Source organism: Euprymna scolopes, chromosome 39 (genome assembly GCF_053919585.1).
Source record: "Euprymna scolopes isolate OS-2025 chromosome 39, ASM5391958v1, whole genome shotgun sequence".
Classification (NCBI taxonomy): Eukaryota; Metazoa; Mollusca; class Cephalopoda; order Sepiida; family Sepiolidae; genus Euprymna; species Euprymna scolopes.
Window position 1 is genome coordinate 46,096,256 of NC_136520.1, and position 27,845 is coordinate 46,124,100.

Below are 27,845 nucleotides of genomic sequence, written 5' to 3' on the forward strand. Positions count from 1 at the left end.
CTTGTTTTAGAGAGGAAATTGTTGTTTTTGCCTTTGACTTCGAAGAATATGATTAAGTTTTGCAAAAGAGAAAAGGAAACAAAAGATAATAACATTTACGTTAGGTGCATTTTAGATCAGGGAGCGAATATCTTAAGACAACCTGATCTGGTAGCGTCAATATTTATATTTGAGCACTGCTTGTGTGTGCAAGTTGGGAGATTGTTGGAAAAATAGCTTTTCTTTCTCTTTGCGAGAATAATTACGCTTTGCAGCTTCTATTGAATGCAAAAACAAGCACGTATATAATATGCTAACACGGACTCAGAAGTCCGATTTGGTTGCAAGGAAATTAGCTTTGATGATAAAATGGAATTTTAAAAAATAAATTATATTTTTAACACAATTTCCACTATCACTTATTATCACCGTTTTGTCTCATCTAAACTGCTATCTCTCTCTTTCTTTCTTTCTTTCTTTCTCTCTCTCTCTTTCTCTTTACATATATATATATATATATATATATATATATATATATATATATATATATATAAGGGTGAGTGATCTATCGGCCTTCATACGCGGAGGCTCTATTGTAAAAAAAAAAACCTTATAACTGTCAAAACTCGCACTTCTCGTTACTAAACAACTCATATTGCAAAAAGCATTGGTCATCAGCCTTTGGTCTAAGGCATCCATTATCACCCACATCTGGTCATTGTGGAGCGAGCCTCTTTTAAGCAAATATACCTAACACTCCTTATCTATAGTTCCAACTAATATTAACAGTCAAATACGCTTGCACATCGATATCTTTCTTTTATTCCGACCGAAATATAAATAAAAACTACTTTTTAAAAGCAATACCTATTTCCGTTCTGCTAAAATGTTTCCTTTTTTTTCTTTTCTCTTGATTTCCAGAAATATAAAAGGATGTGAATTATTCAAAGAAACCTAAAAATGATTTCTTTAATGCTCTTACAAAAATTTACCCGGGGAAATCGTACAACTCGATGTCGGCCATTTCACCCCGGAGAAGGAAATTAAGCATTCGACTCTTCCATTTTTAAATGAAGCTTTTTCTGTCGGTCGACCAGTTTATCTGTTATCTGTTACGTTTGAGTTTGAAATGTTTTAGACTAGCAGTTCAACCCAGCTTTGCTCGGGCCCATTGTACTGTTCATAACTTTATGTGCATATATATATATATATATATATATATATATATATATATATATATATATATATATATACATTGAAAAGTTTGTCTCATGTCCAGGTAACCAACATTTAAAATTTTAAGTGTTTCGACTCAAATTTTCGTACCAAGACTTATTAAAAAGCTTGCTGCATGTCTGAATACCCTTTATGTAAAATTTCAAATGTTTAGACCCAAAATTGACTGAATAGTTTGCTAGAGACGGCAAATTTAAGATCTTTTAAACTTTGATCCCTTGGCAGCACAATTTTCGGCCCAAAACAGATTAAAAATCTTGCCTTATGTCTGATTACACTTCATATAAAATTTCAAATGTTTAGACCAAAAATTGCCTGAGTAATTTGGCAGAGACCGCAAAGGTGATTTTTTTAAAAAAACCTTATTCCCAAATTTTGCCACTTTAACATTTATTGTTATGGACTCAAATTGAATGAAAAAGTTTGACCCATGTCCAAGTAACCTACATTCAAAATTGCAATTGTTTAGACCCAAAATTGGCGGAGGAGTTCGTTAGAGTTTTCAAAGGTCAAATCGTTGAACTTTGACCCCTTGACAACCAAATTTCTGGCCAAAAACCGATTAAAAAGATTTTCCAAAATCTCAATACCACTTATGTCAAATCTCGAGTCTGTAGACCGAAAATTGACAAAGAAGTTTGGTAGGAAAATGTACACGCAGACGTCCCACACCTCTCAGTATCCCTCACAGACTCCCTGCCTTCCTTGAATACGACGATTACAATACGTGAAAGGAAATTAAGGAGATGTTTTTAGGCCATCGCATTTAAAAGTTAAATGCTTCTCATCAGAAAAAAGGTAAAACAATATAATACAAAAATATGGGTAAAATAGATAACACCGATTTTAAATACATTTTAGATTAGAAATAAACAAAAAGATAAGGGGAAATACAATGAAAGTGCAGGAAAGTAAGAGCATGAGAATAAATTCAAAGGCAGAGGAAGAGGGGGAACTGAATAGGCGAGAGTTGAGTATCTATCTATCTATCTATCTATCTATCTATTTTTTCTATTACTTGTAAATGCCGGGTAATATTTCAAAAATTGCTGACTCTATTATAGAAGATTCAAAGGAAACAAAGACGTAACTTTTCTGTTTTGTTGTAACCTTTTATTTACCATTTTAATAAACCATGAATGTAAAACATACGCTAAACAAGAAAAGGAAACGTAATTTCTTTCATCTTGACCTTAGGCAAATTTGTGCATTAAATGAAAACAGCTGTCCTTACAAAAAAAAAAAAAACAAAAAAAAAAAACACACACACACACACACATACAAGCAAAAAACAAAACAAAAAAAACAAAAACAAAACAAAAAAAACAATCATAGCGTCTTCTACCCTCTCTTTCCTTTTGAATTCTTTCTTCATTTCTTCCTCTTACCCTCTGTCCATCTCCCTTTTTTTTCTTTTTTCTCTTTTCTTCTCTCTTTCTCATTTCCACACACGCTCACAGACGAGCATTTTCGTCATTTAACATGAAATTGCTTCTACACAAGCACACAAACTCATGCACGCATAACTACATATAACAATATGCCAACACACACACACACACATACATACACACATACACACGCACAGGCACACACATAAATAGTCTTGGAAGTTTTTTAACCTTTAAAACTATATAAAAAACTTATTTAATTTTTATATTTTTATCATTCGTTGGAAAACTATTTAGTCAGTAAGTCATTTAATCACCTGCTTGATCGCTCGAATTCACAATAGTCTTAATGTTAATTTAAGGGATCATCAGTTGTTTACCTTGAAATACTGTTTCGGAGATTAAAAAAAAATCATGGCTCCCCAGCAGTGTTGATCAAACATCACCACCCTTAATCACAAGAAAAAAACATGTTCCAGATATTGGATCTAGTTACCTACTCATGATTAATTTGGCTAACCTATTCATGTTATAAAATGTCTTCCTTACCTGTGAGATTCGTCCCTTTTTCCAAATTTAAAATGGATATATATTTTTTAAATTTATCAGTGGTGTATTTACAAAATAAGAATTATTACCATTATTACTTTATATATTTACATATTCATTTATTAAACATATATAAAAGTTATATATATATATATATATATATATATATATATATATATATATATATATATATATATATATATATATATATATATACTAGCATTTCAGCCCGACGTTGCCCGGCTGTTTGGAGGTGTATTCTGATAAAAAAACAAAAAACAAAAACAAAAAAAAAACAAAAAAAAACGGCCAATTTCTTTAAACTTTGACCCCTATTATGACTCCTTAAAATTTATTGTTTTGGGTTCAAACCGAGTTATTAAGTTAGATCTATGTCCAAGGAAACTATATCTAAAATTTCAAGTGTTTAGACCCCAAATTGTCGGAGGAGTTTGGTAGAGTTCTCAAAGGTCAAATCGTTGAACTTTGACCCCTTAATCGCAAAATTTCTGGTCAAACCCCGATCACATAGATTTTCCCAAATCCTAGTACCCTGTATATCAAATTTCGAGTATTTAGACTTAAAATTGGCAGAGTGATTGCGTATGGAAATGTACACAGACACACAGACACATACACAGACACGTTCACTTTTATATATATATATAGACTAGCATGGGTGCTCGGCGTTGCCCGGGTATTTGGAGGTGTATGTCGAGCAAAAGAAAAAGAAAGTGGTCAATAATTTTAAACTTTGACCCCTATTATGACCCCTTAACATTTATTGTTTTGGGCTCAAATCAAGTTAAGTTAGATCCATGTCCAAGAAACCTATATCTAAAATTTCAAGTGTGTAGACCCAAAATTGTCGGAGGAGTTTGGTAGAGTTCTTAAAGGTCAAATCGTTGAACTTTGACCCCTTAATCGCCAAATTTCTGGCCGAGAACCAATCACATAGATTTTCCCAAATCTCAGTACCCTGTATATCAAATTTCGAGTCTGTAGACTAAAAATTGACAGAGTTATTGCGAATGAAAATGTACACAGACACACAGACACGTTCACTTATATATATATATATATATATATATATATATATATATATATATATATATATATATATGTATATATTAGTGTTGGGACAATTAATTGGAATCGGAATTAGGAATCGGAAAAATCGACGAATTTGGGGATATCGGAATTGATATTGGAATCGAAAGAATTGATGCATATTTTCCGTTGCCAAAACGATTCTTTTAATTGTCTTTTTTTATTTGATTTTTTTAAAGCAAAATCTTCCATTGCTGATAATAATGATAAAATAATAAATATTTATTGATTTTAAAATACCACAAAATCTATTTCAAAAACCACAATTAAAAATTGATTGATTAATTAAAAGTCACAGAGCAAGGGAAGTTAAAGAAAAGGATATAAAAGTTAACATCCAAATTGCATGGTAAAATCCGAAGTGAATGTCTTTGAAAGCAGTGTGATAAAATGATCCAAACTGTATTTTGAGTAATCCACATCACAATGTAATGATCCGAATTAGCCATTTTCCTGGAGCATGTGATTTTCCATGTCTTACTGACTTTAGCAAATAAGGTGTAAACCATTATAACTATTTGCTAATATTTTCTCCTCTGAAGAGATGGTAGATATCGAAATCTTGTAGGATAAGGAGTTAAAATATTTCTAATGTATTCTTTGTCCTACATAGAATAATAAAAATCTTTTGATCTGAAACTCAAACATTTCACGTCATAATTTTTTAAATTCATTGAATGACTAAAAATTATATATATATATATATATATATATATATATATATATATATATATATATATATATACATATATATATATATATATATATATATATATATATATATATATATATATAAGTCACCCACACTATTAACCTTTACATTCTAAGAAAGTGCCCGATAATATAATATAATAATAATAATAATTAAAAAAAAACAAAAACGAAACACCGGTGCATGAATAAAAAAACCCCAATAAATGCAAGACGACTGTCATTTGCTCGGAGACATTTTCTTACTTTAACATCGAAATTACAAAATTAAATAAACTTGTCTTATTCATACAAAAAAGTAGGTCACGTTACTTAAGAGCAATTTCGTTGCGTTATTCTCGCGACTTTAAATTCGTGACTGCATTTAATTAAAGGCATAAATAAACAAAAAAAAAAAAAGAGAAAAACATAATTCGACAAAATAAAGAAAGCGAAATGTGGAGTGTGGGGAATAAATATAAATAATTACAAAGCAAGTATACAAATGTAGTAAATAGATATAAAAAGCCTAAAGAACTGTCTGTAACATAAATTAACGCGGATAAAAAATATTTATACAATTAGTAAAAAATGAATATGAATAAGTATAAAAATGAAGTTAATAAATATAAAAAGATAGAAGTAATAGATAACAAAGCAAAAAAAAATAATAGTAAAAATAAAAATAAAAAATATAATAAGAAATAAATATGACTAAATAGTAAATACACGAAAACAAAAATAGAATAAATAATAAATACGCGTGTTAAAATAATAAATATGTATGTATACATAACGTATAAGTATGTTTAAATCATATATTTGTAAATAAAAATATAAGTATGTATAAATAATAAATTAGTACCAATAAATAAAAAAGATATGTTTAAGTAATATAAAAGTATGTATAATTACTAATTAATATATATAAATAATGGATATGTATATATAAATAATAGATAAGTATATATGGATAATAAATGAGTATGTATGACTAATGGATAAGTATATATGGATAATAACTTAGTATGTATAAATAATGGATAAGTATATATGGATAATAAATGAGTATGTATAAATAATGGATAAGTATATATGTATAATAAATGAGTATGTATGAACAATGAATCAGTATATATAAATATTGGATAAGTATATATGGATAATAAATATGTATGTATAAATAATAGATAAGTATATATGGATAATAAATGAGTATATATAAATAATGGATAAGTATATATGTATAATAAATAAGTATATATAAATAATGGATAAGTACATATGGATAATAAATAATTATGTATAAATAATGGATAAGTATATATGTATAATAAATAAGTATATATAAATAATGGATAAGTATATATGGATAATAAATAATTATGTATAAATAATGGATAAGTATATATGGATAATAAATAAGTATATATAAATAATAGATAAGTTTATATGGATAATAAATAAGTATATATGTATAATAAATGAGTATATATAAATAATGGATAAGTATATATGGATAATAAATAAGTATATATAAAAAATGGATAAGTATATATGGATAATAAATAAAAATATATATAAATAATAGATAAGTATATATGGATAATAAGTGAGTATATATAAATAATGGATAAGTACATATGGATAATAAATGAGTATATATAAATAATGAATAAGTATATATGGATAATAAATGAGTATATATAAATAATGAATAAGTATATATGGATAATAAATGAGTATGTATAAATAATGAATAAGTACATATGGATAATAAATGAGTATATATAAATAATGAATAAGTATATATGGATAATAAATGAGTATGTATAAATAATGAATAAGTATATATGGATAATAAATGAGTATGTATAAATAATGAATAAGTACATATGGATAATAAATGAGTATATATAAATAATGAATAAGTATATATGGATAATAAATGAGTATGTATAAATAATGAATAAGTATATATGGATAATAAATGAGTATGTATAAATAATGAATAAGTACATATGGATAATAAGTGAGTATATATAAATAATGAATAAGTATATATGGATAATAAATGAGTATATATAAATAATGAATAAGTATATATGGATAATAAATGAGTATGTATAAATAATGAATAAGTACATATGGATAATAAATGAGTATATATAAATAATGAATAAGTATATATGGATAATAAATGAGTATGTATAAATAATGAATAATATATATGGATAATAAATGCGTATGTATAAATAATATATAAGTATATATGGATAATAAATGAGTATATATAAATAATGGATAGGTATATATAGATAATAAATGACTATATATGGATAATTAATAAGTATGTAAAAATAATGGATAAGTATATATGTATAATAAATGTGTATATATCAATAATGAATACGTATATATGGATAATAAATGCGTATATATAAATAATGGATAAGTATATATGTATAATAAATAAGTATATATAAATAATGGATAAGTATATATAAATCATGCATAAGTGTATATGATAATAAATGAGTATATATAAATAATTGATAAATATATATGGATAATACATGAGTATATATAAATAATAGATAAGTATATGGATAATAAATAAGTATGTATAAATAATAGATAAGTATATGGATAATAAATAATTATGTATAAATAATAGATAAATATATATGGATAATAAATAAGTATATATAAATAATGGATAAGTATATATGGATAATAAATAAGTATATATAAATAATAGATAAGTATATATGGATAATAAATAAGTATGTATAAATAATAGGTACATATATGTATAATAAATAGGTATATATAAATAATGGATAATTATATATGTATAATAAATGAGTATATATAAATAATGGATAAGTATATATGGATAATAAGTGAGTATGTATAAATAGATACGTCCAAGAAAGGAGTATTGTTGCCACATCTGGACAGGAGTAGCTAGAAAGATCTTATCCTGCCTTGACAGAGTTCAAAATAGACTTCGTAGTCTATTAGAGGATTGCTTTTTGTCTTTCTTTCAACCGCTCGCTCATAGAAGAGATGTTGCGAGCCTGTCTCCGATTTACCATCATTTTCATGGCAAGTGCTCGTCTGCCGCACTTTCACGAGAACCACTCGTTTAGCTCAATAACATTATCAATAATTTTCCCCAGTCTTTAGCTGTGCCTAAACCTAAACATAGATTCCATGAACAAAGCTTCTTTCTTAGAACTGCACACCCGTGGAACTGTCTTCCGTTTGTCTGCTTTCCATCTGACTACAATGTGGTAGTCTTCAAGTCCAACGTAAAAAAGTTCTTGATGAACCGTTCCACTTAAGTAATCAAATTTGCCAAAGTTAGACTACAAACAGTTACTACGATATTGTCCCATTAGCTCATTTACACGCTTTAACCCTTATCTTAGCGTGGCATCAGGGCCTTGATAAGTGATGACTTCTATGTAAAAAACTGTGTATAAATAATATATAAGACTGTATAAGAAACAAAGAGGTATGTATAAATAATGACTAAATATGCAACAATAATGACTAAGTATGTAAAAATAATGACTAAGTATGCATAAATAATGACTAAATATGTATAAATAATGACTAAATATGTATAAATAATGACTAAATATGTATAAATAATGACTAAGTATGTAAAAGTAATGACAAAGTATGTATAAATAATGACTAAATATGTATAAATAATGACTAAGTATGTATAAATAATGACTAAGTATAGATAAATAATGATTAAATATGTATAAATAATAATGACTAAGTATGTAAAAATAATGACTGATTATGTAAAAATAATGACTAAGTATGTATAAATAATGACTAAGTATGTATAAATAATGACTAAATATGTAAAAATAATGACTAAGTATGTAAAAATAATGACTAAGTATGTATAAATAATGACTAAGTATGTAAAAATAATGACTAAATATGTATAAATAATGACTAAGTATGTATAAATTATGACTAAATATGTAAAAATAATAACTAAGTATGTAAAAATATTGACTAAATATGTAAAAATAATGATTAAGTATGTAAAAATACTGACTAAGAATGTAAAAATAATGACTAAGTATGTATAAATAATGACTAAATATGTATAAATAATGATAAAGTATGTATAAGTAATGACTATGTATAAATAATGACTAAATATGTATAAATAATGATAAAGTATGTATAAATAATGACTATGTATGTATAAATAATGACTAAGTATGTAAAAATGATTACTAAGTATGTAAAAATAATTACTAAGTATGTATAAATAATGACTAAATATGTAAAAATAATGACTAAATATGTAAAAATAATGACTAAGTATGTAAGTACAAAATACATATTACAAAGTATCTCTGCCAGTAATATAAATATAATATAACCTAAATCTATCTGTAACACTTAAGTTTGCATTTTAATGTTTATATGATTTTTATCAAAGTTAATATTATCACAACAATACGTCCGTATAACTTTGATAATAAAAAAAAACACCGTAAAAGAACCCGGCCAAATTTTGATTGAAGTCAGTTTTTCATATCACATTTCACATAAAAAAATGAATTAAAAAGTGTCCTTACCTAACGCGACTCTCGCGGATGTCGCTTCATGGTTAATCCAAAAAGATACCCAGGATAACATCACAATCAAAATGGACGGTAAATATGTTTGGAATATGAAGTATCCGATATTCCTCTGTAATTTGAAACTGAGAGACAATCGCTGGTAATTTCCTGGAAAGGAAAAATATATAAAAAAGCATCAATAAATAAACGATTGAGCATTGACAAAGTTTTTGTTCTCTCTCTCTCTCTCTCTCTCTCTCTCTCTCTCTCTCTCTCTCTCTCTATATATATATATATATATATATATATATATATATATATATATAATAGTTATAGAATATTTTTCCAATCTATATTAAGATAATTAAATTGATATGTACAAGTTACCTTCAATAAGTTTCCAGACTTTTTTCATTTGGGCAATTGTACTGATAATGTATGAAATTCTAGCCCCATACAAAGTTATCTCCTTTGGCTGCAATACACTTGTTGTACTATTCCAACAACTTCTAGAAGGCCTCAAGGAAGCCCTCTTTTGTGAGCGTGTCAATGACCTTCGCCACACTCTTTTTCATCGCCTCAATTATCTCATAACAACAGCCTCTACTGATTTCCTTAAGCTTATGGAATAACCAAAAGTCACAGGGAGCAAGCTCTGGAATATAGGGAGGCTGAGGAACTGTCTCGATGCCGATCTTGGTCAAATAGTCTGTGACAAAGATGGAGAATTTTTAAGACAAAATATGCACAAATCTTTCGCATCTTCAGTTCCTTTCGATCAATTGTGTGTACAGTTCTCACACTAACACCAAACTTTGCACTTGTTGTCTTTAAAGACACACGACAATCTTTATTCATGAAAGTCTTTATTTGCCTAATCAAATCTCGTGTTCTTACTCCCTTAGTCAGCCCACACCTCTCCAAGTTTAAACACAATTTTCCAATATATGTTCATGTAAATATAAGCTGAGTATAATTTAATGTTAATACTACTATTTCTTTTTGAAAAAAATACATTTCTGGAGGTGATCAGTTCCCTCTATATAAAAAAGACAACGGTGCCCGCAAAGCGGATACCCGAGCGTACAGCAAAGTCCCTCCTGAAGCGCGGACATCTTTGCTAATATATATATATATATATATATATATATACATATATATATATATATATATATATATATATATATATATATATAACTACTTAATTTACTCACATAAAATTAATATACGAAAGTATAGATTTATGCGTAAACTAAGTATTTACTTCAAAAGTGCTCAATACGTAGGTAGAGCTAGTTAGTAATTTATAAAATATATATGGCGATTAAGCTACACTGAATATTCCGCGTTTCATCCACTCTAGGACTCTTCAGGCTAAGCCTGAAGCTACACTGAATATTCCGCGTTTCATCCACTCTAGGACTCTTCAGGCTAAGCCTGAAGGGTCCTAGAGTGGATGAAACGCGGAATATTCAGTGTAGCTTAATCGCCATACGTATTTTATAAATTACTATATAATATAATATAATATATATATATATATATATATATATATATATATATATATAGTGTGTGTGTAAGCAATTGTCAGCAATTGAAAATATTTTCAAAATCAAGTTCCAAATAAAGCGCATAGACCAATATATTATATATATTTGGCTATCATGGCTCTTGTGAGTTGCGACGTGGTTTGGCTGTGGAGATAATTCCTCCCATTCTGAATATATATATATATATATATATAACAATTTCATTTAATCATATAAATTAAGATACGAAAGTATAAATTTATGTAGGGAGATGAGTAGCGAGATGTCTGTTCACATTACACTTGAACTTCTGCATGTCAGTACAGTTGGGAAAGCAGAATCCCGGAAGGGAGTTCCAAAAGCTAGCAGTTCTGGGAAAGAAACTATTGGAGTAGAAGGCTTTCTTACACCTAGGGATCTCTACTGTGTAGGGGTGGGATTTAGCTACTTGTACGGTTTATCGGAGTACTTACGTCGAGGGGGCACAAGTGCTTGTAGTTCGTTAGAGCATTCACCATTAAAATACTTGTAGAACAGGCAGAAGGATGCAACATTTCATCGATGTGACAGAGGCTGAAGCTTAGATGACAGTTCACAACCTATCAGGTCGGCGACTCTCTTTTGAACCCTGTTCAGGAGCGAGAGACTAGTAGCAGTTACACTTGCTCACATGTGACAACACTATTCCATACATGGGCGAATGATGGCCTTATAGAGGTACAGGATAATTTCAGGCGTAAGTTACTTTCAAGCACGGTAGAGAGAGCCCACCTTCTTCGCAGCAGCCTTGGCAATGCTCTCAACATATCTGTTCCAACTCATGTTTCCTGTGAACTTTAGGCTGAAGAGAGCTTGATATGAATATCTACAACAGTCCCCTACTATCAGGTTTGAAACCGACGGTACCGAGAACTTATCTCATCTAAACTTCCTGTAAATAAAAATATAGTACGCTCTTATTTTCGAAATTATAATAAAAGAGTACTCTGTTGAAATCCTTTTTTCAAAAAAAATATATATCGGTATATATATATATATTTTTTTTTTTACATGGAAGTCACCACTTATCAAGGGCCGGAAGCCACTCGGGGATAAGGGTTATTGCGTGTACAGTAATCAATGGGATAGTATCGTAGTAATCGTAAGTATTGGAGATTTGATAAAGTGTCTTACTTAAGGGGGCGGTTGATCAGGAATTTGTTTATGTTGGACTTGAAGACATCCAAGTTGTAGCAAGGTGAGAAGCAGGCAGACGGAACAGAGTTCCACTGGCGTGCACTTTTAAGAAAGAAGCTTTGTTCATGGAATCTACGTTTTGGTTTTGGCACAGTTAAAGAGTGGGGAAAATTATTGACAGTAGTTTAAGCTAGACGGGTGTTTATCTTGAAAGATTGGCGAGGGGGAGGGACTAAGGATTGGTGTTCAGACGAGCACTTGTCATTGAAGTAACGATAAAACAAAGACAGGCTCGCAACGTCTCTTCTCTGGGAGAGAGGTTGCAGCGAAGATAAAAGAGCATCCCCCACTAAGCCACGTAGTCTATTTTTGACACTGTCAAGGCAGGATAGGCTGTTTTTAGCAGCTCCTGCCCAGATGTAGCAGCAGTACTCCATCCTATATATATATATATATATATATATATATATATATATATATATATATATATATATATACTATAGTAATTATTAAATACCTACAGACACTAGTATTTCATCCTTTCGGGAATCATCAGTGCAGGGAGTCACGATTAACACCAGTCGATAGATTCGAACCCGGCAATAGAAGCCATCTCTGGCTTCATTAGCAAGGACCTAATCTAATCGGCGATCGTTAACCGCGAGAAATGCTGTTGAAATTAAAACATTTATATTTAAACGTTTTTAACGTCTATCAGTTATATATAGAATCTTTAGTTTTGTTTGATAGAAAGAAATATCTACCCGGTCATCTTCATTAGCAAGGACCTATATATATATATATATATATATATATATATATATATATATATATATATATATATATATATATATATATATATCATCTCACACGTAATTGGCTTATCACTATTTTCTTATTTCTAAACTCAACACTTAATACTGAAGCATCAAGATTAATAAATCGATTCGTTTTCCGTTTGTCAACGCAATGACCATCAAAATCGTCTCAAGGACACAAGTTTAAGAAATTAAAATATATTTGTGTCAATTTCAATGTTCAGATAAAGAGAAGTTATGCGTCACGATTTATTTTATTTTACTTTATTTTATAAAAAGAAAATTCACAATTATCTCATGTCTGAGCCGATTTAATGGATACTAAAAATCGTAAAAATTGATACAACTACTAACGAAAGTTTACGATTACGTCTAGATTTTCACAATTTCTTGAATTTTAAGGTCACTTTATTTATTTATTTATTTTTTTATTATTTATTTTTTTTAATTAAATTTTCACTCCAAATAAGGCACATTGCCACTTTGGTGTAGGGAGCTAATATCAGGAGCAACAACTACTGGGGCACTATGTAGGAATCTGGGCAGCAAGATGTCGGTTCACGTTGCACTTGAACTTCTGCACGTCAGTAAAGTTGGGGAAGCAGGGACCTGGAATGGAATTCCAAAGTCTAGCGGTCCTGGGGAAGAAACTACTGGAGTAGAAAGATCTTTTACATCTAGGGATCTCTACAGTGTGGGTGTGGGATTTAGCAGCCTGTCGGGTTTGTCGAGGGTGTTCACGTCGTGGGGGCACAAGTGCTTGCAATTCGTCAGAGCATTCACCATTAAAATACTTGTAGAACAGGCAGAGGGATGCAACGTTTCGTCGATGGGACAGAGGCTGAAGCTTAGATGCCAGTTCAGGGCCTATCAGATTTGCGACTCTCTTTTGATCTTTGTCAAGGAGCGAGAGACTAGTAGCAGATGTACCAGCCCAAATATGACAGCAATACTCCATACATGGGCGAATGGTGGCCTTATAGAGGTACAGGATACTTTCGGGTGTTAGTAGTTTTCTAGCACGCAGAGAGAGCCCGCCTTCCGTGCAGCGGCCCTGGCAATGCCTTCAATGAAATTGTTCCAACTCATGTTTCCTGTGAACTTTAGGCCAAGGAGTTTGAAAGATGTACTCTCAGATAAAGAGTCGTTGGCTATTGCTATAGGTGGTAGAGAAGGTTTCTTGTAATTATTCAATGAAACTAGTTTAGTCTTGGCGGCATAGAACGTGACCATCCATTTTTGTCCCCATTCCACTACAGATTGGAGGTCATCCTCTAGTGTTTTTGCCATTACTTTAGATATATGTTCATTTGTTTTCCTGTCGTGCCTGTTATAGAGTGTAGTGTCATCTGCATATATACCCATCTCAGAGGCAATTTTGTCGGGGAGGTCATTTATGAATATCAGGAACAGTAGAGGTCCAAGGATAGACCCTTGGGGCATTCCCGCATTTATATCATATTGTTAAGATGTACGACCGTCGAGGACAACCTGGATTTTTCTCTTATCTAAGAAGGATTTAATTATGTTAAGTATTCTACCAGTGATACCGTAGGATCTAATTTTCCTGAGGAGGCCCTCATGCCATACCCTGTCAAAAGCCTTAGATATATCTAGAGCTACCGCTCTGCCCTCTCCCGCTTTGTCCAGTGAATGGTATATACGTTCAGAGATTACAGTTAGGATATCTGCTGTGGAACGGGCTTGTCTAAATCCATATTGTTGGTCAGTCAGAAGTTTAGCATTTGTAAGGTGATGGACTAGAGCATGGTTAATTAAGGTCTCAAATATTTTGGCAAAAAATGGGAGGAGGCTAATGAGGCGATAATTTAATGGGTCAGTTCTTTCGCCAGAATTCTTGAATAAAAGCAGTTTTCCAACAGCTCGGAAAGCAAGATCCATTAAGGCATTTGTTGTAGAGTTTGGAGAGAACTGGAGCTACTTCGGCTGAGCAGTTTTTTAATAGCACAGATGGGATGAGATCGGATCCACATGCTTTTGAAGTATCAAGGTTTTTTATGATAGCATGCACCTGAGCAGGGGTGATTTTCAGATCGTCTAGCGTGGCGTTTGTCCGCATATGGAAATTCAGGTAGGGGGTGGTTGGAAGGTTCCAGTGTGGAGTGTTAGGCAAACCGACTGGCAAGCATGTTAGCCTTGTCGGTTGCTGAGCAAAAAACCTCGTGATTGTTGGTTAGTGGGGGAATTGTTGATTGCCATTATTTAGTTTTAGATTTTCCAGAAGTCACAAGTTCCTAGTTTTTGTGCTTCGATGCGTTTTTTAGTTGTTTCCGTAAATTCTCTCTTAGCTGTAGCTATTTCTTTCTTAACGTTACTTCTAGCGTCTATATACTTCTGTTTGGTTGAACTGGACTTATGTCGGTTAAATCTGTGGTATGCATGCTGCCTTTGAGCAATGGCAGTTTCGCAAGTCGAAGTAAACAATTGGGGAGAGTGGGGCTTGCTATAAAATTTCCGCATGGGAACATGCGCTTCAATTGCAGTTTTGAACCATTCGGTGGTCTCGTTTGCGCACTGTTCAGCAGGAAGAGAAAAAATATTTCTCCATGGAGCATCTCTGATAAGATCTCTGACGGCTTCCCAGTCAGCCTTTTCATAATATCTCGTTGTTTTGAGCACTGGCTCTTCAGTTTTGGGTCTACAGTTTAGGGCGATTTCAACTATTATCACTGCATGATCAGCGTTCCCAAGTGGGCTGTCGGCATTCGTTATACAATCATCGGGAACTGTGGTCAAAAACAGATCAAGAAGTGATGCATGTTGTTTTTCCTGGTCAGGGAAACGGGTTGGAAACGTAACAATTTGTGATAGGAAGTGAGATATAGAGAAGCTATGAGTTGTGCTGCCCGCTGCATCTGTGTAAGTAGAGAATCTAAGCCAGTTTTTGTGGTGGACATTAAAGTCACCAAATACATGCACTTGTGCGCTAGTGTTGATGGAGAGTGCTGTGTTTATGTATGCTATCAGAGACTTTATTTATTATGGAACTGTCCTGGGTCGAAGGAGAGCGGTAGAGAAAGTAAAAGTAGCTAATGTTGTGTTGCATGTTTAGTCTAAAGCACATAAAGACTTGATCATCCGATTCTAGGTTTGTTTCTCTAGTCAAAGGAAGGATATTACGAATGTAAACTCCAAGTCCGCGCATGTGTCTGTCAGACTGGGAGATATCCAGGCATGTTAAAGTAGTTAGAGGGGGTAGAGGGGTGTAGGTTAGTCTCACTTAGTGCTAAGATATCCGGGGTATTTGTTGGGAGAAATGCTTCAACATGAGCTATATTAGTTCTAAGTCCACGGATATTTGTGAATCCAAGCCTCAAGGGAGGAGGCAAGTTGGATTTGTTTGACCCTAAGCCTGGTTTAAGCTTATTTTTAGATTGTACTGTCGTCATATTTTTTAAAAAGTTTAAGTTTAGGTAAGAGTGAGCTGGACAAGAGGTTATGCAGAGCATCAGACATGCATCACAAGTAGACCATCAGCTGGCCTTTCTTCTATTAGGATTGTGGCCCCAGGAAAGCCCACAGAGGATGAGTGCAAGGTCCCTTTCCATGTGCGACATGGCACTACAAATATCCCGATATTTTGCAACTGTTGATGGAGCAGCCGCTCTAAGCGCTACGAAGAAGTTAGGGCTTCTGTACTACCAGTCGGAAACAGCAGCCAGGAACTGTCAATCCGGTACCCTCAACCCATCAGAGGAATCTAATTGCTCAGGCATATATGGTACTCAAGCACTCTCAAGTGCCCAGTTTTAGGGGTGGGGTGTGTCAGGAGTGGGGAAAACAGCGTTCGTTGCCCTAGACAAGAAACAAGATCTACCACTGGGTGTTTCTGTCGAATCCCTGTGATAGTATCTCTGAATAATAGGCAAAGGAGGAGTATGGAAGCCGGGCGATAGACAGAGCCTATCTACTCCTTAAGCAGTTTAGGTTTGCAAACCGGTAATTTGTTTGAGTCACCAGCTCTAGAAAGGTTGTCATCCAAGACTGAAGAGGCCTCCTTCCCCTTTGGTTTAGTTTCAGAGTTTTCCTTCTCCTAGACGGATGATCTGGGAAGATCTACTGGGTCCATCAGCACTGAGAGGGTTTGCTCCGCGCCTGGGTTCTAATCCAGGTATTTCTGCGACCCCGCGTGGTTAGTTAATGTTACTGGGTTAGTTTGCAGAGGTTATATATCTGCTGAATAGTTACACTCCTCAAAGTGATTTAGGGACATTGCTATTTCATTGTTACTGGATAAAGGGGGTGAGTAGAGCTCATGCAGAGTAAGCAACTATGATTGTAAGAAGGCTTGTTAGAAAGGAGATAATGTGGTTTGAGGCTTTCCCTTTATATTTTTTTATTTTATTTATGTTAGCTTAGGTCTAGGATTACGTTACAGTATGAGTAGGTATTAAGAATTGAACTACGAGTTGTTCCAAAACTATATTTTAGATGACAGGATGGGTTGAGATGTGAGTGCAATATAGTACGGATAAAACAGTAAGTTTCGAGTCATGTATAATTAGGTAAATAGATATATGGGCAGGTTTTCAGTAGATGCGAATAAAGTTGAAGTTGTAGGTATAAAGTGTGTTTCTATTATTGAGGGAAGATAATTTCAGCTTTCAAGTAAGAGTCATGGCATTTAGCATAACAAGGAGTATCGGTTCAGTTTCGTATTAATCGTTTCAAAACTATCTAGGAGGAGACATAGTTATGTAATGCAGATCGCTTTGCTCCCGAGTACATACTTTGGCTGTTAAATACCTAACTGAATAGGAATGAACTTTATGCATGTCTAAGAGGTAGAAATGTATAGATGTTTAGTGATGACTAAGCAGTTAGCAGGTGAGGGTTGGGGGCTGGAAGTTAAAGATTCCACTACAAATGCTGTGCAATGTAGGAGTTAAGTGACGGCTTGGTGGGAAGGAGCAGATTTTTAGCGTTCAAGAGGCAGGGGTTATTTACCTAAAAAGAACAGTAGATCTCCATTAGGATTTAGAGTTTCAGGTAAGGTTTAGTTTGAAGAAAAAAATTTTTTTTTTTGGCATGCCGGTTAGACAGAGGTAGTCGTCTTGGAGATAAAATGTATATTGGAATTTCGTAGCTAGCCGTTAGGTGTTTTTTTCCCAGTTATAAGAAGAACAACTAGTTCATGGTGATTGTGAAGTTGTGAAGGAGTTCTCCTCCATTAACAGAAAACAAGAAATTGAAGTGTAGCATCTGAAGAACAGATACTACACTTTGATCTTGGCCCGAAGATCAAGAAGTCTTGAGAATCTGAGTGTTGTTCAACCACTAGCCAATGAAAATAATCCGAGTGGTTGATCAGTTAGAAAAAAAAAACATTTCTTAGATATGAAAGTAATCGAAAAAAATTAAATTCTAACATTTAGCCTGATAATTCACGGTGGGAATGAAACATGGGCTCATTTACATAGCTTACTTCGCCTATATGGTATCTATGTGCGTAATTTTCCACGAAAAACCAATCTTTCACGAAAAACACCTGTCTAACTGAAACCACTGTAAGTACTTTTCCCCACTCTTTATCTGTGCCTAAATCAAAACGTAGATTCCATGAACAAAGCTTCTTTCTTAGAAGTGCACGCCAGTTGAACTCTCTTCCGTTTGCCTGTTTCCCACCTTACTACAACTTGGATGTCTTCAAGTCCAACATAAACAAATTCCTGATGAACCATCCCCTTAAGACACTTTATCAGATCTCCATTACTAACGATTACTACGATATTGTCTCATTGATTACTGTACACGCAATAATTCTTATCCCCGAGTTGCCTCCGGGCCTTGATAAGTGGTAACTTCCATGTCAAAAACAAACTACTATTATCTAAGGCATACAATTGAGTACTGATACAAAAATGGTGAATAGTCGTTCCTAGTGAAATAACCAGTGGTAGAGAAAGACTGTTCGGGCAAGGTTTTTTTTTTTTTTTTTTTTTTTTTTTTTAATTTTCGTGACTAGAAATTTAGAGTTCTCACCTGTCATTAATTTTTCTATAGTAACAACAGTTTTATATTCCTTGATGTCAAATTGAGGCAATTCAACGCTTTCGACTCCCATCACAGCGTTCTTTCCATTTCGCCAATACATGATCACGTCAAACATGGTATAACCATCTGAAAAAAAATATACATATATAAAAAGAATTACTTTATTTGGTATCAGAAACATATAACACAATAAATAAATCTTTAAAATATTGAAAAAACAAACAAACAAACAAACAAACAAACAACAAAGAAATTATGTATACGAAATTTAAAACCATCATTAGAAATATGAGAATAACGAAAAATCATACTTCCGGTGGATGGTGAAATTAGGTCATATACTTGTATTTTACTATACATTTGCGATATCTGTTGTATAGTGGGGTTTCATATTAAAGAGATATGACGGGTGGATTCATATTGGGACAATACATATAACGGATATAACGATAGTGATGAGAGGGAGTGAAGACATTTATACAGTTCTGGGGATTCTTGGGACTTCATATATACGAGGAGCGTGCAATAAGTAATGCCCCTAACCCACTTCCCAGAGCAGTAGACCAACGAACGTTGGCACATTTATTAGTCTTTCTATACATAGGAACCACCCAGAGTTATGCATTTCTCCCATCGTTTGATGCAGCTCTGGAGACCGTTAAAAAAAAAAAAACCCGACCTCACAAATTGAAAGTTCCATTACGGTATCTTATAAGGATAAAGCTCGAATGCTCAAATCATTCTCTATCGAGGTTAGATAAAGCAAAAAAAAAAAAAAAAAAAAAAAAAAAATACCCACGCATAATTATGTGAGGGAAGATTATTTTCAAATACTCTCCTAAACTGGGAACGGAGTACCGGTCTTATATAAGCTAAAATGCTCGAACATTCTCTATCGAGGTAGTTAAAGCCAACGAAAACAAAATAAAACAAAAGCATTGTTTAATAAAAAAATAATAAATAAATAAAAATACAGAACCCAAGATGCCACCCCCTACCCCCAACACTTCCCCTTTAGTACTCGGCATAAACCAGTTAGGACGACTAGTTCTTCCCTCTTTCTCGATATGAACTCGAGACCGCACGTTCAAATTCTTCCAAAGCTAAGTTATGCCATTTTCTATCCATAATTTGTAAATCCACTTGTCTTGATATCACAAAAACTTATGTATTGAAGACATCATTTTCTATTCATTTATTTTTTTCCAGGTTTGACTAAATTTCTGAACATTTCAACTGCACTTATCTTTTTTTTGCTCTTTTTTTTCTGTTGTTTTTTTTTCTCCAAATTATATCTGCACTATTAACTAAACACTGAAAATGCTTTTTCTCAGCAGAATGCATTATTTCTTAACCAGTCTAAACTTAGTACATAAGCCAAATTGTTCTATTCGTAACCAGCTTTTAAACGGGTTAATCCAAACTAAATTAATACAAAAAAAAAAAAAATACCGACCTCACAAATTGAAAGTTCTATTACGGTATCTTATAAAGGTAAAGCTCGAATGCTCAAATATTTCTCTCTCTCTCTCTCTCTCTCTCTCTCTCTATATATATATATATATATATATATATATATATATATATATATATATATACTAGCTGTACCCTGCCATGCGTTGCTGTGGCTCAAGTTGGCGCAATTGAAAAAGTTCCAAAATGAGAAAAATCATGCTTCTTATGGGTTTAATTTTCCATTTTGCATGGGTACACAGTTTTTGTTGTTCCATTTTCTTAGCTGATATAGGGAATTTCTGGTTTGGTAACTCTTGAATACGTAACATAAATTGTCCATGTGAAAAAACAAAGCTTGGATTGGTCTATAGTTCACAACATGATAATTAGTACACCAAATTTCAGTTGCAATACATGCGGTGGCATCCCTGGCAAATATAGCTTTTGGATAATTAACCACTTTATCTGCTTTCACAACAGTGTCGATGGATTTGTATTTTACTACCTCACTTGGAATTTTACATTGAATAATAGCGTTAAGTTCATGGGCGTCTATGTATTGACCTGCAAGAATAGCTCATTCACTCAGTCAAGTGGAATTCTTATAATTTGAATATCTGCAAAAACCTTTTAAACTAACTGTTCTTTTGATGAAATAAAATTACAGAAATTACAGAAGTTAAAAATCAAAGAATTTTGCCCTTAACTCTGATCAGCTGGCACTTTTTCGTACCCAATTTCCCACAAGTGATGCAAAAATTTTTGTGCGGATCGAACAGTCTGCAACTGGCTATGCATATTTTGACTTAAGTTTAATGTCTTCACATGGAACAAAAAAGTAGAGTATTTGAGGCAAGCATTTATTTCATCTGCTGATGTTGATTGAAGAATAACAGGTAACATTTGTCTGAAATCTTCTGCAAGCAATATTACTGTATTCCCAAATGGTCTGACATTGCCACGCAAATCTTGCAAGGATCGACCAAGAGCATCAAGTGATTTTTTGCGTACCATTGTGCATTCATCCTAAACAATAAGTTTACATTTCTGCAATATTTTTCTCTATATTGGATATTTTGGAGATATCGAACATGAGATTTTTGAAAAATTGAATGTTTTAAAGTAGAATAAATAATTCTTCTACTTGGCAGCAAGGTCGCAGGTATTTCTCAAGCAGCAAGGGCAAAGGCAACGTCATTTTGTTACCAAATGGCTGCCAAAATCAATTTAATTAGAAAGGTTTTACCAGTTACTTCTGGTGCTGTTCAAGGTAGCAGTAATTTCCAAATAACTTCTATTCTCACAGTCAGTAAATTAGGTGACTAAAATAGGATTTATCGATGTTTTGATAATGCCTTATTCACTGTAATTAATTTAGGAGACTAAAATAGGATGAGGGATTAGAGATGGACAGATAGAGAGGAAGATATATAGATAGAAAAGAGAAAGTGAGATGAAAATAGAGAAATAGAAGGAGATAGAGAGATAAAGGGATTGATAGATAAAGAGAGAGGGGGAGAGTTAGAAACAGAGAGGGATGAGACAGTGGAAAGGAGAGAGATAGAGGGAGTTAGAGAGAGAAAGGGGCTCAACGAGAGATGGAGAGGGTGATATAGAGAGAAATATAGATAGAGAGAGAGGGAAAGGGAGAGATGGATACAGAGAGATATTAAGAGAGGAAGAGAGAGAGAGAGAGAGAGGGGGGGGGAGAGAAACAGGTGAACTACAGTTCACCGTTTTTTTCCTCGTTCAGTAGAGAAGAAATCTTTCGAGACTGAGGCAATTTAAATTTTTTGTTACTATCCAGAGTAACCTTTTTTTTTGGGGGGGGGGGCTAGATTTTCCACGCATTAGAAACCGACCGGGTTATCTGTACTTTCACCTAACAAATTAATAAAAGAAAAAGATTTTGTAAAATTTGAATTTAATATGAAAATAGTATTTTAAAAAATAGCACGATAACATTATGTACTCCTTGGGCGTTGAGTTCCATGGCGACCAGCATAATTATTTAATGGTCGCTCCCTTAGACCCCCCCCAGTCAAGGCTAATGCATGCGCACGTAACATTTTTTTATTGATTGAAGTTGGCTTAGTAAGTAAACGATTTATTGATAATTTCGTAACCCTTAAACGCATGCCGGAAGATTTAAATTGGTTCATTATTGCTGTAATGAAAAAAAAAGTTTCATTCAACACAAAACCAAAAACACATATTAATGATAAATGATTTATTATTCTATTCATAGAAATTTAATAATTTTTAGATAAAAAAGTAAAAAAAGTTAATAAAAAATAGTTGCTTATGTGCGCATGTAAAAATGTTTGTAAAAGTGAGAAATTATTTTAATCATTTAAAAAACTTGTCTTATTTTTTTGTTTTATTTTTAGATTAGGTCCACTTTATAATCACCCCAACATCCTCATCTTAAGAACAGCTTCCGGAATAAACACCACTTTTGGAGGGGGGGGGCTTTTTCAAAATTTAACTGATATTTGTTGTCAGCATACTCACCCGAAAATATTATTTAAAAAAAAGGGTAGGGGTTCAGTGCCCGTTGCAGTGAAGTAGATTTATTTATCAATGAAAGTTGCGAAGAAGTAAATTTATTTATCTATAAAAGTCGTCATTTAAAAAAGAAAATTGTGGAGGTGGACCTAAATGTAAATATTTACCCAAAAAACTATCCCGAAGTTTATTACAAGAACGTTTTGTTTTCGCACTATTCAACAATTTGTTCATCCGCGCATGTAAATTAAAAAATATTTGTAAATGTGAGAAGTTATCAGTAAATGATTTAGTTTTTTATTTATTTATTTATTTTTTTTTTACATTAGGTCCACCTCAACAAATGTTAAAAACGGCTTTCAGAATAAACACCCTCAACCTCTTCATGTTAACAACGGATTTCAGAATAAACACCATGGGGGGGGGGGGTTGTTGTCAACATACCCATCCACAAATACTATTAAAAAAAGTCGTCATTTAAAAAGAAATTTAAAATCAAATGTTTGTAAAAGTGAGAAATTATTAATAAATGTTTAGTAACATTTTTCGGTGCTAATACAGAGAGTGATCCGCGCTATTTTTTTAAATCGTATTTCCACGTTTAATTAAAAAAGTTTTATGTTTTTTTTTTATTCAATTACAAGGTTAAAGTACAGAATAGGTACAAAACACACCCCCCTCCCCATGTTAAGAATGGCTTTTTAAATAATAACGTTATTATTTCAACACGGATCACTCTCTGCATGAGTACCCATTTTTCTTTTAATATTCATAAAAAGTAAAACTTTTTTTCAAAATAAATAAATAAATAAATAAATGTTTGTAAATGTGACAAATAATCGTTTAGTTATGTCAGTAAATAACAGATGTTACGTACGGGGTGGGATGGGGACTAAGGGAGCGACTATTATTTTTTTCTGCTGGTCGCCCTGGAACTTAACGCCCAAGGAGTACCAAATTGTAATTGTTTTTTGTCAAATAAATAAATTTCAAGCAATTTTTACAATAAATAATAGATAGCAACTTCTTTAATTTTACGACTCGCCCCAGCATATTATAAACACCCTAACTTCCATATGTTAAAACGGCTTTCGGAATGAACGCACCCCAATCTCCCCATATTAAGAACGGCTTTCGAGGTTTATGGAAGAGCGTGTTTTTTTTTAACATGGGGAGGTTAGGGTGTTTATAATACGTTGAGGCATGTCGTAAAAATGAAACAGTTTAGAAAAAGTTAAAACAAACTTTTTTATGTAAACAAAAAAGAAAAGAAACTAAACAATTAAAACGTAATGTTTCATGAGTGAAAAGCCTTAACATAAATAAAGGTATTTAAAATTTAAAAATTGATAAGTACATAAATTAATTTAAATTTTTAAAATATGGGATTTTTTTTGTGCTAATGCAGAGAGTGATCCGCGCTATTTTTTAAATCGTATTTCTGCGTTTAATTAAAGTTTTATATGTTTTTATTCAATTGTAAGGTTAAAGTACAGAATAGGTACAAAACACCCTCCCTTCCCCATGTTAAGAATGTCTTTTTTTTTAATAATAACGTTATTATTTCAGCACGGATCACCGTCTGCATGAGTAACTTTTTTTTTTTACTTATCTTGTAATTCGAGAGTAGTTGAAACGGAAGTTACCAGAAATATTATTGTGCAGTCTCGCAGAAACGACTTCGAAAAATATTTATAATTTAATTAATAGTTTTATAATTCGCAATGTAAAATTATTTTAATAACATGCAAATATTCATTGACTTTACAGATAGCTTTTCTGGAAATTTAAATTAAATTGGTAACGTAGAAATATTGTTTTATTCACTTTTAACGAACCAAAATTACATTTATATATATATATATATTTATGAATTAGTTAGATAAAGCATATATATATATATATATATATATATATATATATATATATATATATATATATATATACATATGCTTTATCTAACTAATTCCTCTCTCTTATTTTCCCTCTCTGTCCTACTCTAACCAAGTCGACCTGTTCCACAAACTCCAAAAACTCAACATGAAATATCTAAAAAAAAAAACCAACAAAAAAACACGAATAAACCTAGAAGCCCATCCTTCAACGTAGACCCTACTACCCTGTCTTCTTCTCCAACATCAGGGGTCTACGTTCCAACCATCCAGAGATTGAACCCCAATTACAGGAGACGAAACCGGACTTACTCTTTCTAAATGAAGCTGGCATAGGGCCGACCACTTCCCTAGATGAGTTCATAATAAAAGGATACTCTAACTTAACATCTAAATCTGACCCCCAAGATCGGCATGGACATGGAATATGCGCCTACATTAAAGATGGCTTCCCGTGTGGTAGAGATATCTCCAGAGAATACCCTAATTTACCTTATGTGCTTCCGGGTTGCACTTGCTTACACCACCGCATTCATATTTGCCCTCTATCGCCCCCACAACAGCGGGATTACTGTCACTAAGAGTATATCTGAGAAAATTGACCTCATCCTGTCTGCTCATCCTTCGGCTACCATTCACATTTGCGGTGACTTCAATGGCCATAATGTGGAATGACTGACCCACTCAAATAAGACAGATGATGAGGGGAGGTTCTGTCATGATTTTGCCATTGCCTATAATCTCACTCAGATTGTTCACGAACCCACCCGTGTGCCTGGTACTACTGGTCAGTATGCAAGCCTTCTAGACGTTTTTCTCCCAACTTCCCCTGAGCTATGTTCATGTTCCGTTCTATCTCCTCTGGGATCCTCCGACCACTTCGTCGTAGCAGTTAAGATAAAAATGAAATACAATAAGTCTTCAGATGTATCTCTCCACCGTACTGTATATCGATACTCTATAGCTGACTGGGATAGCTTCCGTTCATTCATATCTGATCTACCTCTGCATTCCATGTTTGAAAAGGTTGTATCCTCTATAGTATCAGACCTGGCCGAATGGTTAATTGTAGGCATAGACCGATTCATACAATCCAAAAAATTCCAAAAACAAAACCCTAACGGCCAGCCATGGTTCTCCCCAGAATGTGCTGCTGCCATTGCGCACAGAAATCCCTTTTTCCATATCTACCAACGTAATAGATGCACTGAGACTAAAGCTGCCTTCAGGACTGCCAGTAACCACTGTAAAAGAGTAATAAAAATGCAAGAGAGCTATATGCTCAGTCCGTCAAATCCAAAGTAGCTGAGCAGCGGCATGGTTCCCACCAGTTTTGGTAAATAGCAAACAGGATCCTGAACAGATGCGTGCGTTCTATCCCAACCATCATCAATGGACCTGAGGTCATTTCATCAGCATCAGACAAGGCCAAACTATTCGCCAAGAACTTTGTAGCTAACTCTACCCTCTGCGACGAAGGGCATCAACTCCCCGTATTTCCCCCTACAACAGACAGCACGCTATCCAACATACTATATGTGAACGAGGTCGCCAAACTAATCAAGAACCTTGATTCCAGTAAAGGAACTGGCCCAGACGGCATTCCAATTATAGTGTTGAAAAAGCTTCGACCAGAACTTGCCTCCATACTTACAAAACTCTTTAAGCGTTGCCTTAAGGAGAAGTGCTTTCCAACACCCTGGAAGACCTCGACAGTATGCCCTGTATTTAAGAACTCAGGTGATAAGTCATCTCTCTCTTAGTACAGACCAATAAGTCTCTTGTGTGTCATGAGTAAGTTACTGGAATCCATATTAAATAAAGAAGTAGTCAACCACCTCAGCAGAAATAACCTCCTGAGTGACATGCAATATTGTTTCCGTTCTTCAAGATCTACAGCTGATGTGCTAACAGTTATATCTCATAGGATTAGTGAATCTCTCGACAAAGGCTTCCTTTCTAGGGTAATTGCTCTTGACATATCAAAGGCCTTCGATAAGGTTTCGCATAAGGGCCTACTTCACAAGATTTCTAGCTACGGTATAACTGGAAATGTTTTCTCAATAATTAAATCATTTATCTCTGATAGGTTCATAAGAGTAGTGGTTGATGGGCAGCAATCAGAGGCCCACAGTATTAATGCTGGAGTCCCCCAGGGGTCCTCTTGGGCTCAACTCTCTTCCTGATCTACATCAATGATCTCCCAAAACACATACTTAAATCATTCGTTGACATTTATGCTGACGACAGGACCATCTACGGCAACACATCAAAGACCGTAAATGACAAAGCTCTCTCTGATTCCCTCTCCTCTGATCTTGAGCGCGTGGTTCAGTGAGGGAAGAGATAGCTGGTTACTTTTAATGCATCTAAAACCAAGCTCCTAACTTTACATCATCAACGCTCTGTTCCTCATCTAGCATCAATTGAAATAGATGGCTCTCGTCTTTGGGAGGCTCCATGTTTTGACAAGCTCCTGGGTTTGACCTTTACTCCTGATCTGAAATGGAACACGTATATAAAGTCCGTTGCCCGGGCTGCTGGGAAAATGGTGGGCTCCTTCTACCACCCCAGAAGATATCTCACTACTGATGCAATTCTCTATCTCTATAAAAGCTAAGTATGTCCAAATATGGAGTACTGCTGCCACATCTGGGCTGGAGTTTCAAAAAAACAGCCTATCCTGCCTTGACAAAGTACAAAATAGACTTCCTGGCTTAGTGGGGGATGCTCTCTTCTCTTCCCTACATAAGAGACGTTGCGAGCCTGTCTTTGTTTTATCGTTACTTCCATGGCAAGTGCTCGTCCGAGCTCTAATCTCTGCCCCCCTCGCAAATCCTTCATGATAAACAACCGTCTAACTAAAACCACTGTCAGTAATTTCTCCAAC

The 27,845-nt window shown here is 33.3% G+C and overlaps 1 protein-coding gene across 1 annotated transcript in view; it reads right to left on the minus strand.

The window, feature by feature from the left end:
• The window catches only part of LOC145263777 (gamma-aminobutyric acid receptor subunit beta-like), a 757,317-nt gene that overhangs the window by 99,733 nt on the left and 629,739 nt on the right, over positions 1 to 27,845 (minus strand). Inside the window, exons 6-7 of the mRNA XM_080120830.1 lie at positions 19,089 to 19,226; positions 9,578 to 9,730 (exon numbers count right to left, since the gene is read on the minus strand). Of these exons, the coding sequence (XP_079976956.1) occupies positions 9,578 to 9,730; positions 19,089 to 19,226 (291 nt within the window). The remainder of the gene's footprint in view (positions 1 to 9,577; positions 9,731 to 19,088; positions 19,227 to 27,845) is intronic.